The sequence below is a fragment of the Carettochelys insculpta genome, chromosome 8, assembly GCF_033958435.1.
Source record: "Carettochelys insculpta isolate YL-2023 chromosome 8, ASM3395843v1, whole genome shotgun sequence".
Lineage (NCBI taxonomy): Eukaryota > Metazoa > Chordata > Testudines > Carettochelyidae > Carettochelys > Carettochelys insculpta.
The window spans coordinates 63,019,980-63,036,452 of NC_134144.1; the positions used below are offsets into that span (position 1 = coordinate 63,019,980).

At 41.6% G+C, this 16,473-nt stretch overlaps 2 protein-coding genes across 15 annotated transcripts in view; one reads left to right on the plus strand and one right to left on the minus strand.

The window, feature by feature from the left end:
- CEP70 (centrosomal protein 70) overlaps nt 1-6,447 on the minus strand; it is a 33,074-nt gene extending 26,627 nt beyond the window's left edge. For 8 of the 13 annotated variants that reach the window (XM_075000853.1, XM_075000863.1, XM_075000856.1 and 5 more), the window contains exons 1-2: nt 6,303-6,447; nt 3,380-3,458 (exon numbers count right to left, since the gene is read on the minus strand). In XM_075000853.1, coding sequence (XP_074856954.1) covers nt 3,380-3,388 — 9 coding nt within the window. In that variant the 5' untranslated portion in view covers nt 3,389-3,458; nt 6,303-6,447. Of the gene's footprint in view, nt 1-3,379; nt 3,459-4,456; nt 4,514-5,917; nt 5,973-6,302 lie in introns of those variants that run through there. The other 5 variants (XM_075000851.1, XM_075000852.1, XM_075000858.1 and 2 more) reach the window with 5 other exon arrangements.
- Nucleotides 5,763-16,430, plus strand: FAIM (Fas apoptotic inhibitory molecule). Of its 2 annotated transcripts, none has more exons than XM_075000866.1 (5): nt 5,763-5,873; nt 8,770-8,905; nt 11,726-11,954; nt 12,870-12,919; nt 14,453-16,430. In XM_075000866.1, exons 2-5 carry the CDS (start codon nt 8,795-8,797, stop codon nt 14,600-14,602), a joined length of 540 nt encoding a protein of 179 aa, XP_074856967.1. In that variant the 5' UTR covers nt 5,763-5,873; nt 8,770-8,794; the 3' UTR covers nt 14,603-16,430. The 2 variants fall into 2 exon arrangements, with proteins under 2 accessions (XP_074856967.1, XP_074856965.1); XM_075000864.1 differs by lacking the exon at nt 5,763-5,873 and adding an exon at nt 6,139-6,264.
- Nucleotides 16,431-16,473: the final 43 nt, after the last annotated feature.

Sequence of the window (16,473 nt, forward strand, 5' to 3'; positions counted from 1 at the left end):
TTTAAAATACTACCAGTTCTCTTCAACTCTTTTCCCCTTCATCTTCGTTTCCCAAGGGATCCTGCTCATCCGTTCTCTCAGGGAGTCAAAGTCTGCTCTCCTGAAATCAAGGGTCTGTACGTTACTGCTCACCTTTCTTACTTTTGTCCGGATCATGAAATCTATGATCTCATGGTCGCTGCAGCCCAGGTTCCGTCCCACTTCTATCTGTTCTGCTAGTTCTTCCCTGTTTGTGAGCAGCAGGTCAAGTTGCGCACGGCCCCTGGTTGGTTCCTTCAGCACTTGTACCAAGAAGTTATCCCCAACATTCTCCAAAAACTTCGTGGATTATCTGTGTGCTGATGTATTGGTCTCTCAACAAATGTCCGGATGATTAAAGTCTCCCATGAGAACCAGGGCCTGTGATTTGGAGAACCAGAACTCCTCAAACTCAACTCCCCATCCTGGAAAGAAATGGTGGCTTGGTAACCTGAGCAGCCTTGGTAACCAAGCCATCATCTCTCCTGCTTCTGAGCCCATTTTAGAAGAGGTGGTGGAAGAAGCAGCAGCAGACTCCTTCAGCTCTTCCTTTCCTAGGCTCTCTTTTCTCTATTGGTTGCTTTTTTCCCATCCTCTTGTCCCCCCAATATTAACCCTGAAATTTAACCAGCAACCCATGATGCTAATATTTTGCACCAGTGTTCACCCATTTTTAATATTTTGTTACAAACACATATAAATTCCTGGGAAGTCTAAAATAAAATAAGCAATAGGCCTTGTATATGGTACATAAGAAGCAACAAACAGACACTGGCAAGCTCTAAAGATGTAATAATAATGGTTCTACCACTGATTCACAAAGACTCCTCTCCCTCCCCACCCCATTTAGGAAATCTGTGAAAATATTAGGTTAGACAGTCATTCTGCATGTGTGAAACATGAATTATGTTCACTCTACCTGACAGTCAGACATATTGCAAGAGTTTGTCAATTAGCTCACTCCCTCAATCTTTCCTACGGCAAAGGCCTAAGTTTTCCAAGAGCAGTTAGTCTTCTGAGGCACTTCAGTTTGAGTGACAGTCTCCTGAGGCATTTCAGTTTGAGTGACATCTTAGAAGGGGTCTGATTGTCAGAAAGGGCTGAGAACCCTGCCTTAGAAAATGAGGTCTTCTAAGGAAAACTGAGCTACCACAAATCACTACCCACTCTCGATAATTTAAAACAAAATGCCTGTTGACATCAAAACGGTCAGCAGGATGAGGCCAAATGTTTTTATAGGCTTCTCACACTGAGATCTAAATAACTATAATTCTGAAGCAGGCATATTTTTCTTACTTAAATTTACAGAGAACCATTAATAAAAGGCCAAGACCTTTAAAACCTGAGTTAGTGGGGGGTAGTGGTTGCTCAGTGTGATGGAGTAGCAGCGGGGGGGAGGGGTTTGAGAGTCAGGCTGGATGTGTGTGTGTGACAGGCACAGCAGCTCACAGCAGCTACCCATGACCTCCTGGGGCTGTAACCTAAGCTAGCAGGTAACACCTCTGACCTGAACAAAGAGCAGGAAGAAGCTGAGGGGGTTTTGAATCGGAGGCAGCAGTTAGAAGCTGCAGGGAGAGAGAGTTGGAAGGCAGCCAGCCTGGCTGAGGGGAAGCTACACCCCAGATGGTGCACCTCTCGGGCTCCTCTCCCCAGGATAGGTTGGAATGACTGTCTCTGCCTGCTGCACTGACACCTCTGTACTGAGCTGTGCCTCTGTCGACTAATATGCTTCCCGTTCTACCTGCTGAGTGAGAGTCACTCCTGCCTGTGGATGGGGTGCAGTGCTTGGGGACCCCTGAACTCCATCACATTGGTTTAATAAGTGGGATGCACCAATTCAAAACCCCCTCAGCTGCTCCCTGCTCTTTGTCCAGGTCAGAGGTGTTACCTGCTAGCTTAGGTTACAGCCCCAGGGGGTCATCCTTAGCGCTGTGAGCTTCTCTACCTGTCACACACATATCCAGCCTATCAAAACAAAAAAGCAGTCCAGTAGCACTTTAAAGACTAACAAAATAATTTATTAGGGGATGAGCTTTCATGGGACAGACCCACTTCTGTTAATGACCTGAAAGTCTGTGTTTTACTGAAAAGGAACTTTAACAGCCATTTGGAAAGAGAGGCTGTTGAACTCTCTTTTATATTCAAATTCGACACATTAACACGTGGTTTGAACCGGGATGGCAATTTTCTAGCTCATTATAAGGACTCTTTTACATACTTTGTTTTATCTAATTCTTTACTTCCCCGCTCTCCTTCTGCCCCTCTGCTCCTTGATTTGCTCACCTTGATGATAATTCTTCTGATTTGTCAACCTTGATTACTATTTTTGGTTCTGTGTGCCTTAAATATTGAGTCTGTTCTGGTATGGCTATGGTCTGTAGAAATGGGTCTGTCCCACGAAAACTCATCACCTAATAAATTATTTTGTTAGTCTTTAAAGTGCAACTGGACTGCTTTTTTGTTTTTGATAGTATATAGACTAGCATGGCTATCTCTAAGTTACATACCCAGCCTGACACACACACACACACACACTCTCACACACACACACACACACACACCACTCCATCACACTAAGCACTTCTGAAAATTAGGCCACTTATTTCACTAACTCAGACTGGCTTCAAGATTCTAATTTTAGGCACAAAGGCCCAAATCCTCATGATATTTAGGATCAGAGCCTCGGTATTTAGTACTGATTTTCATGGAAGTTAGTAGCTAAATGTCTTTGAAGATCTGGACTCTTCTTGAAAATCTTTGCCAGAATCACCCACTCAAAAACAGATTTGAGTATTAGACTTTTAAATTAAAAGTAAGTGTAGCAAGTATGAGCAATTTTACAATAATAGTGTCAGCCAGCACCACACCTATAAACTCGTTGCTTTCTCTCTTCCTTCATATAGGGACAAATGCCTCATTTTCATTTTGTTAGGAATGCAACAAAATACCATAGTGCTGTCTGTGTCCAGATAGAGCCTGATTTCAGAAATGAAGTGCATGGCAGTTGTGCCTGTTCAACCCTCTTGGAAGTCAGGCCCAGAAGGATATTCATGAATTACCATATCACATGGAAGTTGATGCACATATAGCAGCTTATATTAGAAAATAGTTAATCTTTTTGGTTTTATCATGTACTGTGTTTGCAATGTACATTAACTTTTTAAGAGGAAAGGCAAGGAACATGTTTTGCAAAGTGACTGAGATACAGCAGGTCAAATTGTGGGCCCACGATCTTTGACTGTACTGTCTATCACAGCCTATCAATTTGCTAATTCCAGAAATATTTACACAAAGAACTAGGTAATCTTTATTAAATGCATTCAACAGTGCAATGCATAGTTTAGATAAATTAGTACTATACCTCAGTCATAAGGTACTCCTGTGTTGTTAGTTTTCACTGCCCGGTTGTTAAAAATATCAGACTGGTCTCTGATCTGAAGCTGTTCAAGTATCAAAGGGAAGAAAACAACAAAAGTCAGAAAAAATAATACTGGGTTGCGCCCTGTAGCCTGTACTACCTATTTTGTGCAAGTCTCTCATTGTCAAACATTGATCGGTATTATGCAGAAGAGATCTGGCCCCAGAAGTCAACTATAAACAGATACCATTATATGTAGACTAAGACAGAATACAGACCAGGTGAGGGCAACCTATGGGGCATCAGAGTTCTATGTGTGGCTCCTAAGACATTTTCTTTACCATTGTCCACATGCAGGTTTTGAAGATTCCACTGCTTTCCATCCATGTCACTTTTTCCTACTGCACTACTAAAGTGACACACATGTAAAGCAAAGAGTGTACCAAACGCATACAGTAAACCCACACTTTACGCAATTTCAACATGTTAATCATATTAACATGCATACTGAAATCTTGGGCTCCAGCTGCCTGCTTCCACCAGCTGGGGGAAGCAGGCAGCTGAAGCCTGGCCGGGGCGGGAGGGGGGGGGGGGGGGGGGGCAGAGCACAGCTTCCCTGTCGTCCGCCAGCTGGGGAAAGCTAGGGGGAGGTTCCTGTTGGGAGGAGGACTGCAGAAGGGAAGCTCCTCAGCCCCACAAAGCAGGAAGCCAGGCACAGCAGCTCCTGGTCAGTTTCCCAGCTCCCACAAGCAGTGGGGACCTGGGAAACTGAACAGGCGCTGCTGCACCTGTCTCCTAGCTCCCCATGGCTGAGCAATAGCCTTGAAAGTGACCAGGAGCTGCTGTGCCCGACTCCAGGCTCCCACAGACTTGGAGGAGGGGGTAACCCCCTCCCCCACTTACAACAAATTAAGTTATGCAGGGGTTGTGAGGAACACAACCCCCACGTAACTTGGGGTTTTGCTATACCACATTGACTGTGAGCTGTCCTCTCCCTTTGCATCCAAAGCGCTATTTCTATTCAACTGGCACACCCCACAAACTCTAGGCACACAATCACAGTTAGCAAAATTAACCTACCCCAGGAGACTGTCTAGGTCAGTGTTTCCCAAATGGTGTTCTGTGGAACCCCAGGTTGCCATGAAGTGAAAATAAGGGTTCTGTGAGAATATTCCTTTATGGCTCCCTGCCCTGCCACTGCTGAAACAGCAGAACTAAATTTAATTGGTTTAAACATCCAGCAGGAGGGATCCAGCCCTTAAAACAACTGAATTCAGTTCCATTACTTCAGCAGCAGCAGGGCAAGAAGCCACAGAGAGCCCCTCACTAGCCCTGCTACCTGAGCAGCCATACCTCTCCAGTGGCTCACCCCCACCAGCCAAACACCTCCATGCCAGCCTTCCTTCCTTTGGGTGTATGTTGCTGCCACGTGTAGGCTCCCTAGCCAGCGCCACAGATGGGTTAGTCCTGGGGACCAGTTTGGGGCTCAGGCAGGTTAAGGGGGGGCAGGTTTGGGGCTGAGAAAGCCTGGGGATGGCAGGATAAACCTTGGGCATGGGGGGGCCGATTTGAGGTCAGAGGCAGGTAAAGCCTAGAGTGCGGGGGGGGCAGGTTTGGGAGTCAAGGAGGGTAGAGCCTAGAACTGGTTTCCACAAAATTCTTTGGCGTTTAAAAGGGATCCATGGCCAATACAATTAGGAAACACTAGTCTGGCTTACAACAATCCAGCTGTTTCCCCTGAAGTGTCGAAGTCGACTCACACATCCCACTCACTAGTGGGAGTTGCCCATCGCTGGCATAAACCCAATGCACATCTGACAGCAGGCCGTGGAGGGGAGGTGCAAGACTGAAGCTGGCACACAACACTACAGCAGATGAGGCACACCACACAAACCGGGCAGAACAGCTCAGTGGCTCAAGCATTAGCCTTGTAAACCCAGGGTTGTGAGCTCAACCCTTGAGGGGGCCACTTAGAGGTCTGGGGCAAAACAAAAGAACACCTGCCAGGGATGGCGTTGGGCTCTGCTGTGAGCGGAGGAGACTGGACTCAATGACCTCTTAAGGGCCGGTACAGCTCCATGTTACTCTTTATTATAAGGCCAGCTGGTTAAACACGGGCTTTGCCCCTCCGCCTCAGCAGACTGAATGGGTACAGTACGTCTTCGTCGGCCAAACACACTCCGCCACATCGTTAGGCTGGGCCCAACCTTGCCCCTCCTGCCTCCCCGGGGCGCTGCAGCCCCTCGCTCTCCAGTCCTTCCTGCCCGAGGGCTGGCGGGATAAGGCGGGAACGACACCGCCACGGGCGCTCCGCCTCTCGGGCAAAGGCAGCAGCAGGTCAGCACGAGACCGCCCCTTCCCCCACGCGGCCCCGGCTAACCCCGGTGGAGCGCTGGGCCGGGGAGCGGTGCAGGAGGCGCTGCCCCAGGCCCAGCGAGGGAGGACTCGGCGGGCGGCATACCTGAGGGCGGAAAGGGAGGCGGCAGCGCCCGTTATGGTCAGAGCTTCCCTTCCCCCGGCCGCGCCGCGCCCCCGACCCACCTGCCCCCGGACTCTCTCCAGCCGCCAGACGCCCGCCGTGACCGTTAGAGACTAGGGAGGGCGGGTGCTCTCGGCGGCGCGATGAGGAGGAGGCAGCGGCCCCGCCCCCTCCCGCAGGGCCCCGCCTGAGGAAAACGCCCCCCCCCCAGCGCCGCGGCTCGCGCCCGGCTTGCTGCCCGTTACCGGCCGCGCTGGGAGGGCGCGCGCACCCCGACGGGGGGGCGGGCTGGCGGGCGCGGCGCTCGATGCGATCCGCGTCGCTTCCCTGCCCCCAGCGCCATATTGGTCGCTGGGGCCGGCGGGAGAGAGACGGTTGCGGGGAGCGGTGTGGCGCGAGACCTGCCCAGGTACGAGAAGCCCCAGGCAGGCGGGCGCCGTCCCTCACCTGCCCACGCCGCACCTCACAGCCGAGCGGGGCTGGGCGGGCCGCCTCCGTCCCCTGACGCGGTGGGACCCGAGCCGCTGGGGGACCGGCCCAGCGCCCCGCGGGCTGCTCCTGCGCTCTCCTAGCGGGTCCTGTTCATTGGGCGCCGTGGAGATGGCGGTCAGCGGCCGGCTGAGGCGCGGGGGGGCGGGGGCAGAAACAGGGACAGTGGCAGCGCCCCCTTCTCGCTCGTGGCGATGACGCTGTCGTGCCCTGTCGTGCGGCCGGAGCCGCTGCTTTCAGTTCCCCCAGAAGAAGTAGTGTAGGGCTAGTTGGTCTGCCCAAATCAAGTGCCTCCTGCCCTCCTCGCAATCGATGCCATCTCCCCCGTTCCCACAGAAGCATTCTGCTGAGTGAACGCGACGGTTCACTGTCACTATGATCCGTGTCCTGGGCTGTAATAAACTTGGTACCAGTGGGGTTTCTCTCTGTAAACCAACAAACAAAATAACTAGCCTCGGTGTAACTCTGACTCCATTACTGCCATCTTTCTGGACTTCTAAAGGTGACAGAGAGGAGGGGCAGCAAAATGGGCATACTGCGTGCTCTTTTTTATCTTTGTTCTTTTTAACCTTGTCTTTATATAAAATACAAAATTTGACAATGTATTTAAATATCAAAAATAATGTTTATTTGGAAAGCCTGGAATTAAAACAATCCAAGGCCCATACAGGTCATTCACAGCATCTGTTACTAAAGCGTCAGACACGTGATAACATATCCTATGAGTACCGGGGACTAATAAATAGTAAATTGCAAAAGTATGCTAAAGTTTCTTGTGTGAGCAAATAGTCTTATAGTTTTCCCAGGCGTTTCTATTAATTAGTCAATAAGCCAGTCTGCCTAACTGCACATTTCCATTTCCCCAAAATAAGTCTTTTGGCCATTGAAGCAGTTACTGCAATCCCTTTCTTAATGCTAACTAGTAATCCCAACTCTTCTCCATGCCCAATATACAGTGGCTTGGAGAAGGAGGGAGCAGTGTGGTGTTCTGAAACACATACATTTTTTATGAGTATAGAGGTATCAGATTTTGTAAATTCTATTTTTTTTTTTGGTCATGGATGTCCTGTAAAATTTCAATACAATTACATAGTCAACTGCTAAACTTTAACCGGGAGAAGAGGGTGATCTTAACCTTTTGAGCTTAATTCAGTCAAAAGGTCTTCCATCAAATACACAATTCATAACTGTGTACCCTCCATCTATGTGGATAAATTGCAAATATAAGTTCAATGAAATGTTTATATCGGGTACTGATTTTATTTGCCATTTGTATCAAGTCCATAACTGGGTTACATTATATTTCATGTTAGGGTGTTTGGAAGCTCACTATGCTTTTGTGAAAATATCCATAGATATTAAATGAAAACAACTAGGAAAGGATTACTTCTTAACTAAGAAGAACTGCAGTACTCCATATTTTCTTTGCTGCTATTCTGATTTTCTCTTTCATTGCTGCTAATTGGATTTAAGGCTGTTCTGGTTGCTATGGCATCCTGGGAAGAGATTACTCTCTATGAAGATGAAGTAAGGTAAAAATGAAACTACAAGAACAATGCCAAAATACTCACTGCAGTATAAACTGCTTCCAAAAATGTCTGCCATTTGAAATTTAATTCATGATCAGATCTGTGGATGTGCAGATTATTCTCTTTAAATGAACAGTGCATCATACTACGTGCATACAGACACACAAGATATTATCTAAGCCACTGGTTTTCAACTCTCATTTGCAGACCCTTAAAAAAAAGTCGAATAGAGGTGTGAGAACCCTTCAGAAATCTTTAGACATAGTCTGCAACCCTCTAGACCTAGGGGTCTGTGGAACACAGAAAATCATTAACCTAACTGCAGTTTCTTTAGTCACAGTTTTTGTGTGATATTTGTTAAATAAGTTTAAGATTGAATTTAGTAGACTAGAAAAGATTTACAGTAATACCACAATTAGTTATATGAATTCTCTGATTTTTAACCATCTAAAATGATCTGTAATAGGTTACTCAATTTACTGTATGTTTGAAGATTTCAGTAAACAAGATAGTTTACTGATGAGCCTGAGAAATTAGGCAGTTCTGTAATTTGAGTTAATTTTAGCATTTATATGAATGTGTATGTATATATCTGCATATAGTATTTGTCAAACTAAATATATATATTTGCCTATTTCTGTTCTAATTTTTGTGGTCAACATAAAAGCCTTGTGTGCCTTTTAATTTGTTTTCATTTTAACTTTTTTGCTATATTTGTTGTGGATGAGAAAGTAAATACATATTAAACCAATCTCTCATACAGCAACGTTTGTTCTTGATCAGGAATCTTCTTTTTAAATCATTAAAGTTGACTTATCTTGAAGTAATTAAACTTTCAACAAAATAACATATTAATAGATTATATAATAAGCCTTTTCAAATTACTATTCCCTCAGGTCTCGCTACGGCCATTTAGAGAAGATGACAGATCTGGTGGCTGTTTGGGAGGTTGCTCTAAGTGATGGTGTTCACAAGATTGAATTTGAACATGGAACTACATCAGGGAAACGTGTTGTATATGTAGATGGAAAGGTAACATGAATAAGTGCAGAACACTCAATGCTTATGTAAATATATTTTTATGTATGGAAAGTTCTTTTAGTAGTTTAATGCAATCGTAAATAAAACAAATGCTTTTTACTCTTGTAGCAAAATTAACCAACTAATACTTAAAATAATGTATTTTGGATGTGGTATTGTTCTCTGGGTTTGCAATCCTCATCTCACACATACTATCCCTTTGGGACCGCATGGCTAATAGGTTGCTGCCGTATTGGGAAATAGTAGCTCTACTTCAATTACATATGAGAATTGTTGGCATGGATTCTGGCTTCTAGTGTTCAATACTAACATAGACTCTGTCAAATAGTAACAGAGAAGGAGCCGTGTTAGTCTATATACTATCAAAACAAAAAGGCAGTCAAGTAGCACTTTAAAGACTAACAAGATAATTTATTAGGTGAGCTTTCGTGGGACAGAACCACTTCTTCAGACCATAGCCATACCAGAACAGACTCAATATTTAAAGCATAGAGAACCAAAACAGTAATCAAAGTTGACAAATCAGAAAAAAAAAATATCAAGATGAGCAAATCAGAGAGCAGAGGGGCAGGGGTGGGGGAGAGTCAAGAATTAGATTATGCCAAGTATGCCAAAGAGCCCCTATAATGTCCCAGAAAATTTGCATCCCGGTTCAAACCATGTGTTAATGTGTCAAATTTGAATATGAGATAGACTCTGTCAGTATTTGACGTCATTCCCTGGTAGTGCTTCTGTAGTCGCTTAGTGATCTTACCACAACATAAGGGCGGGACATTATTCACTTTGCTGTCCTTTCTCTGCTTCTTTTTATCCTTTGTCTTGCAGCATTGGTAGACAAACAGCAGGCCAACTCTGGACTGCCAGATGCTTCTGAATGGACTCTGTATCCTATTTACGTATTAGCATTTATTATTTTCCCCCCTCTGGAGTCTAGATCTAGAATATACCTAAACCAAGAAATTAAATGACTACACTGTCTTACAGTAAACTCATACTAACAGAAGAGCTAACAGGGATCGATGTTTGACTTTTGCTATGCATTCTCACTTGCTGTAGTTCAGATCCTGCACACACATGCATCCTTGTGTTCACAAAGAACCCTACTGACATTAAGGAGACTGCCTATTTTATTACAAGTCCAGGATCTGATGTCATGACTGGTTAGTTTCCTGGGTGCCACAAACAGCGGGGAGTTGGGAACCATTCCTCTTGACTTGTGCAAAAGTTTGAGTTATGCGGGGGTTGAAGGAATGCAACCCCCATGTAACTCAGGGGTTTACCGTATTGATTTCAAGTACAATGCAGAATACAAAATGTTCAGTATTTATTTTTTATGTATTTTTACTACAAATATTTGCACTGTAAAAAAGAAACCAAAGAAATAATATTTTTCCATTCACCTATTTCAGGTATTGTAGTGCAATCTCTTCATCATGAAAATTGAATTTACAAATGTAGAATCATGGGCCAAAACAAACAAAAAAACCCTTCACTCAAAACCAAAACGATGTAAAACTTCAGAGCCTACAGTCCACTTATTCCTACTTCTTATTCAGCTAATCACTCAAACAAATTTGTTTGCATTTATGGAAGATAATGCTGCCTGTTTCATGCTTAGAATGTCACCTGAAAGTGACCACAGGCATTTATGGCAGACCACTGTTGTAGCTGCCATATTTACATGCCAGATGTGATAAAGATTTGGATGTCCTTCGTGCTTTGCCCATCATTCCAGAGGACATGCTTCCAAGCTGATGATGGATTGTGTTCAATAATGGTGTAAACCAGTACAGAGTGATGCACTTTCATTTATTTTCACCATCTTGAGTCGGATGCCACTAGAATGCTGATTTTCTTTTTTCATGGTTCTGTATCAGTGATGTTCTTTAAAGACTTCTCTTCTTCTAAAAGTATGCTTCACACCTTGTCCCTCTCAGATTTTGGAAGGCACGTCACATAAGCCTTAGGTTGAATGCTGAAGCTATCTTTAAACACCTCACATCGACACCTTTGCATTTTGTCAGATATACAGGGAAGGTGGTGGGTCATCATCCGAGACTAACGTAACATGAAATATATGGCAGAATGGGAGTAAAATAGAGGAGATGTACAATTCTCTCCCAAGTAGTTCAGTTACAAATTTAATTAATTATTTTAACAAATGTCATCAGCAAGGAAGCAAGACCTCTGGAATGGTGGGCAAAACATGAAGGGGCATGCAAATGTTTAGCATACCTGGCACATAAATAACCTGCAATGCCAGCTACAAAAGTGCCACATGAACACCCATTTTCACTTTCAGGTGACATTGTAAATAAGCAGCAGGCAGCATTAGCTTCTGTACCTATAGACAAACTTGCTTGTCTGAGAGACTGACTGAATAAGAAGTAGGGCTGAGTGGACTTGTAGGCTCTAAAGATTTACATTGCTTTGTTTTCGAGTGCAGTTATGTACCAACAAAATCTACACTTGTAAGTTGTACTTTTGTGATAAAGAGATTACACTGTAGTACTTGTAATGAGGTGAACTGAATACCATTTCTTTACTTTACCTTTTTTTACCATGCAAATATTTGCAATCAAAATAGTGAGTACTGTACTATTGTATTCTGTGTTGTAATTGAAATCAATATATTTGAAAATATGGAAAAACATCCAAAATACTTAAGTATCAATTGGTATTCTGTTGTTTAACAGTGTGATATAAAACTGTGATTAATTTCAATTAGTTTGAGTTAATTATGATTAATTCTTAAAATATTTGACTTTTTATTTACACTCATTTTCCTCTTTTTAATTATTTTTTCTTCAGGAAGAAATAAGAAAAGAATGGATGTTCAAACTAGTGGGTAAAGAAACATTTACAGTGGGAGCAGCGAAAACAAAGGCTACTATTAACATTGATGCAGTAAGTGGTTTTGCATACGAGTATACCTTGGAGATCAATGGGAAAAGCCTAAAGAAGTACATGGAGAACCGGTCCAAAACAACAAATACTTGGGTATTAAGCTTGGATGGTGTGGACTGTAGGGTTGTGTTAGGTAAGTTAATATTGAATCAGTTCTCATTAGTGTTTTTTATATAAGTATATATGCCTTTTTAAGGACTTAGGAACTCTGTTCAAATCTCTGCTTCACTGTACGTTTCCTACATGACCTCAGTTAAGTCACTTGGAGAAAATTTTTAAAAATATATAGAACCTAAACATGTAGATGCAAAAGTATCTCAATGCCTATTTCCAGTGGGAATAACTCTTAACTGAAGGTGGGTAACCCTGTTACCCTAAGTTTGTCTTGTTTAATATGACACCTTAAACAGGTAGCCTGTTTCTAAAATGGTTTTTGATGTGTTTTATATCTTTCTATGGTTGAGTTGTCTTTTTTATTAACATGAGAAATGTATTGGATCAGAGATGATAACTTTTTCTCCCATTTTAATCCCAGAGGGCTTACATTAGGGACTGGATATATATTTAATTACAACTTGTTATAATGTAACTGGTGTGTGCAATTTCAAAGAGAATTAAGAACATGAAAAGTCTGAAGGGTAATTAACAAAATATGTTAAAGTGACACCCTCCCAAAAAAGTTAGGCAAAAGTCAGAATTTCAACTCATAGTATCATATTTACTATTCAGTAAATCAAAAGTCATTTGTGGATCTTTTTCAAACTTTACAGAAGCTTTTTTTGTTTCAGAAAATCCTAGCATTGACTAAACCAATTTTGAGGCAAAAACGAATCTCTCTCATAGAAGCTACTCTAAAGACGTGGGCTGGTTGCAACCTTATGAGAGAGTCCCTCCTTGTGACAGCAATATTTGTAATTCAGATTATTATTGTTTATCTAGAACACTTATGGAGCTATAGTTAAAATTTCATGGTAAACATTTGGAATTTCTTAGCTACTTAGACTATAAATAGGCGAACAACTTTTGTTCTGTGTTTTTATTTTTACAGAGAAGGACACCATGGATGTCTGGTGCAATGGTAAAAAAATGGAAACAGCGGTATGTGATCATTTACAAAGGCTCTTGTTTAGATACTTATTCTGATATAACAACTGAAATCAGAGGACAAAACACTAACACTGTCTTTATGCATCAGTGAAATAATTCAGATATGGTGGGAAAATAGCTGTATGTCTTTTAAGTAAAATGTTTTGTGGAGGAGAAATGGGAAGCACACTGAATTGTCCTGTGTATTATAGAGCCAGTCAGTTCAAATCTACCCACGTCAATAGTGACTGAAAAACATTTAAGGCCTGACATTCAGAGTGGCATAAAGATCACATTGTCTTTTCATGCCTTGTCCCTACAATTTAGTGTTGGCATCTTGACAGATTCACAGTATGGGAAGTTTGCCTTGCGGTACCTGTTCCTGTGAATAAAAACAAATTCTCCATTTGTTTGTTTGGTAATTTTATCATAACAGAAAATTAAAATAAAAAGGAAATATATATTGCAATATTATGCAGAAGATTGCAAAACCTATTTCTTCGCCAAACATTTGATCTTGCATCTGTTACTATCATGAGCAGTCCGACAGTATTAGACTAGGAAAGGTAGGGAAATCAGTTTTGCTGTACTTTGAAACTGGTTTTCACCATGTTCCCAAGAATTCTTCTTCCATTAGCTACTAATAATGCAAACTTCTTCCACCCTTAGAACGCAAATTCTGATTTACTGCTTCAGCATTCTCAATCTTTCTTATACTATCTGAGATCCCCGTCTCAGTAGCTAGCTACTAAGCAAGAAGGGAGAGTGTTTGAACTGACCTGAAACCTGTTTTCAACCACTAGATTGAGAACCCAGGAAGCATGCCTAGTTCATTGTTTCTTAACATATTAATTCCTGCAGGTAATGTACCTGCATGATTGCCTACCAAACTGTGCTTATATGTTGGGAGGGTAGTCTGGTGTCTTGTATCAGAAGATACTTAAAGTCAGTTTGGCCAAGATGGCCAAATCCAAAATGAGATAACACGTGGAATTCTCGAAGCATCTGCAGTACAAGTATGCTCTAGCATTATAATTGTTAATTCAAGGCACACGTGAAGCCTTTTGCACACCTTAAACCATACAGACCCTATAAGTGTCATTTAAAGACCTTATTCTAGTCCTATGAATTAATTTATGTCCCAGTTCAGCTATAGTAAAATCCACTGCAAGCTAATTTACAAATAGAATTACACCAGAAACCAATTTGGCCTGTTTTAATTAACTTTATCGGTCATACTGCTACCTGAAATTTTTCAAATGTCACAAAATATTTTACAAAATTTTTGTGTATTTTTTATCAGGAAACTGCTTCATTCTAACATACATACCTAAATCAAAACTTCTGCACAAATGCTGTGATCAAACAAGCTATAGTAGGGAATTTCCAGCTTTACATTTTGCACCTTGTCCCATATTTTTCAGACACCAACTGCTTACTAGGTCTTTTCTGATTACTGGTGCACATCAACTCTGACAACCAGACCAAAGCTGCCTTATGAACATTAGTATTCTGTTTTCATGACATTTTGTCTCCCTATCACAGGGTGAATTCGTAGAAGATGGAACAGAAACTCATTTCAGTGTTGGTGATCATGACTGTTGCATTAAGGCTGTCAGTAGTGGAAAGCGAAGGGAAGGAATCATTCATACTCTGATTGTAGATAACAGAGAAATCCCAGAGGTTTTGGAATAGCCTGGAATTAACCTGTTATAGAAATAAAGATCAGGGATTTTCAATTACTGTGGTAATTAATGATTTTAATATGTACATCTAGGTACGTTAGTTTGTGTGTTTTAGCTTTTAGTTATTGTATATGAAATTATAATCTCTGAAGACCAGATGAAAATATACAATTATGTACAGCCTCAGATACTACCAATTCTTTTGTAAACTATATAAATATAACACACTAAATATAAAGAGGGGAAGATGGAATAAAGTAGAAATTGTTTACAAGGGAATCTTTGTTACAATGAGAAAATGTAAAATAAATAACCAGTGTAATACTGAATTTTGGGAGGTTTTTTTGCTTCATGGGGTTGTTTTTTCATGCTCTGCATACACCTACTCTGCATAATTTTTACAATAGTTCACTCAACTGAGCTGTTATTTTTTAATTGATAAAATACTAATTGCAACGTGCTGATGCCATTTTAAAGTTTGTATAGTTGGAGTTAGCAAAATAAAATTTAAATATTCCATATTTACAACATATTGTGTAAAGGGGGTGAGAAGCGTACTGTACACAAAAAGGGCACATGCATCTCACTAGTTTGTCTAAAATCTGTACATTAAAATGTTGTAATGATTAAGTACTTGGAATGCAGAAACTATTTTTAAAAATTCACTGAGGTGCCAAGACCTTTTCAAAAATGAAATATTTTGGTGAAACCTGACATATGAAAGTCCCTTCCAATCCCACATTTGGCTGAAGAAAACTTAAACCAACATTGCTGTGTGAAGAAGGGAATAAATGAAAAGTCACTGGAAATCAAAAGTGGCATCTGTGGGCCAAGTAGAAAGGCTAAATTAGGGGTGGAATGTTTGTGTTTTCAAGATTATAGGATGGTGTTAAACTTTTAGTTTTCACAAAATATAAAGAAGAATTGAAATTGCCTAGAGCACATTACAGATGTGTTAGCTCAAATAGTATGTACTGAAGTCCTTTATGAAACACAATAACTTTATAAAACATTGACATCATGTGCTTTAGATTTCAGTGTAGTGTGTCGCTATAGTCATAACTTGGATAGTGATTAATGGAATGCTTTTGTTCCATGCCCTGTTCTATTATAATAAACTGCAACAGAAATAAAAATCTTTCCCGGCTGTAGGTATTTGTTTCTTTTCAGTCCAGAAGCAGACTTTAAATTGGATGATAATCCCTTTGCTTTCTGCTATACTATTATAGTATCAAAAAATGTTTTTTAAAAGTAGGTAGGGCTTTTTGTTGTTGTTTTTTGTTTGTTCTTGTTAGCAGGTATTTAAGCCAATTTTAAAATAACATTTCCTAGTAGACATGAATGTAGTTCTTGATTGACATAATTGATCAGGAAGTAGAGATTGGGCTGAGTTCTACTCTTACCTTTATTGGTGCATAGAAGTTAACAGGCTGCCCTTGTGTAACAAAGAGCAGAATTTGGTGCGTTATGAGTAAATGTTGCAGACTACAGTGTCTCTGTTTTAAAGAAAAATATGAATGCAAAGCAGTACTTGGTATTTGACTCAAAGAGTAGCCTTTTCATTTGGGCCCTCACTTCAAGTCCCATTCCGGCAACTCATCTCACACCAAGTGTTTGTACTTCTACCTATATTAAATGACCTTTCCTAGCAGAGAATTATACAAGTATTGGAGGACATGACTACACTGATTTTTTTTAAAAAATAGTTCAGTTTGCAGCCTTTTCCATACCATGAGTGCAAATAATGAAAAATTTTCAAGCAACAGGCCACTCCCAGCTAGCCATAAAGAAGATGGTAACCCCCTCCCTGAAACCTGTACTTTTCCCCCTCGTGATTGCTAGCCCCAGGTTGAGAACTTGTATTCTTTCATAAAATCTTTC

Bases quoted from the DNA above. Each gene is read 5' to 3' on its own strand.
- FAIM (XM_075000866.1), top strand. From the start codon at position 8,795: ATGACAGATCTGGTGGCTGTTTGGGAGGTTGCTCTAAGTGATGGTGTT. The intron at 8,906-11,725 runs GTAACATGAATA...TTTTTTCTTCAG, and splicing joins TTGTATATGTAGATGGAAAG to GAAGAAATAAGAAAAGAATG. The intron at 11,955-12,869 runs GTAAGTTAATAT...TTATTTTTACAG, and splicing joins GGACTGTAGGGTTGTGTTAG to AGAAGGACACCATGGATGTC.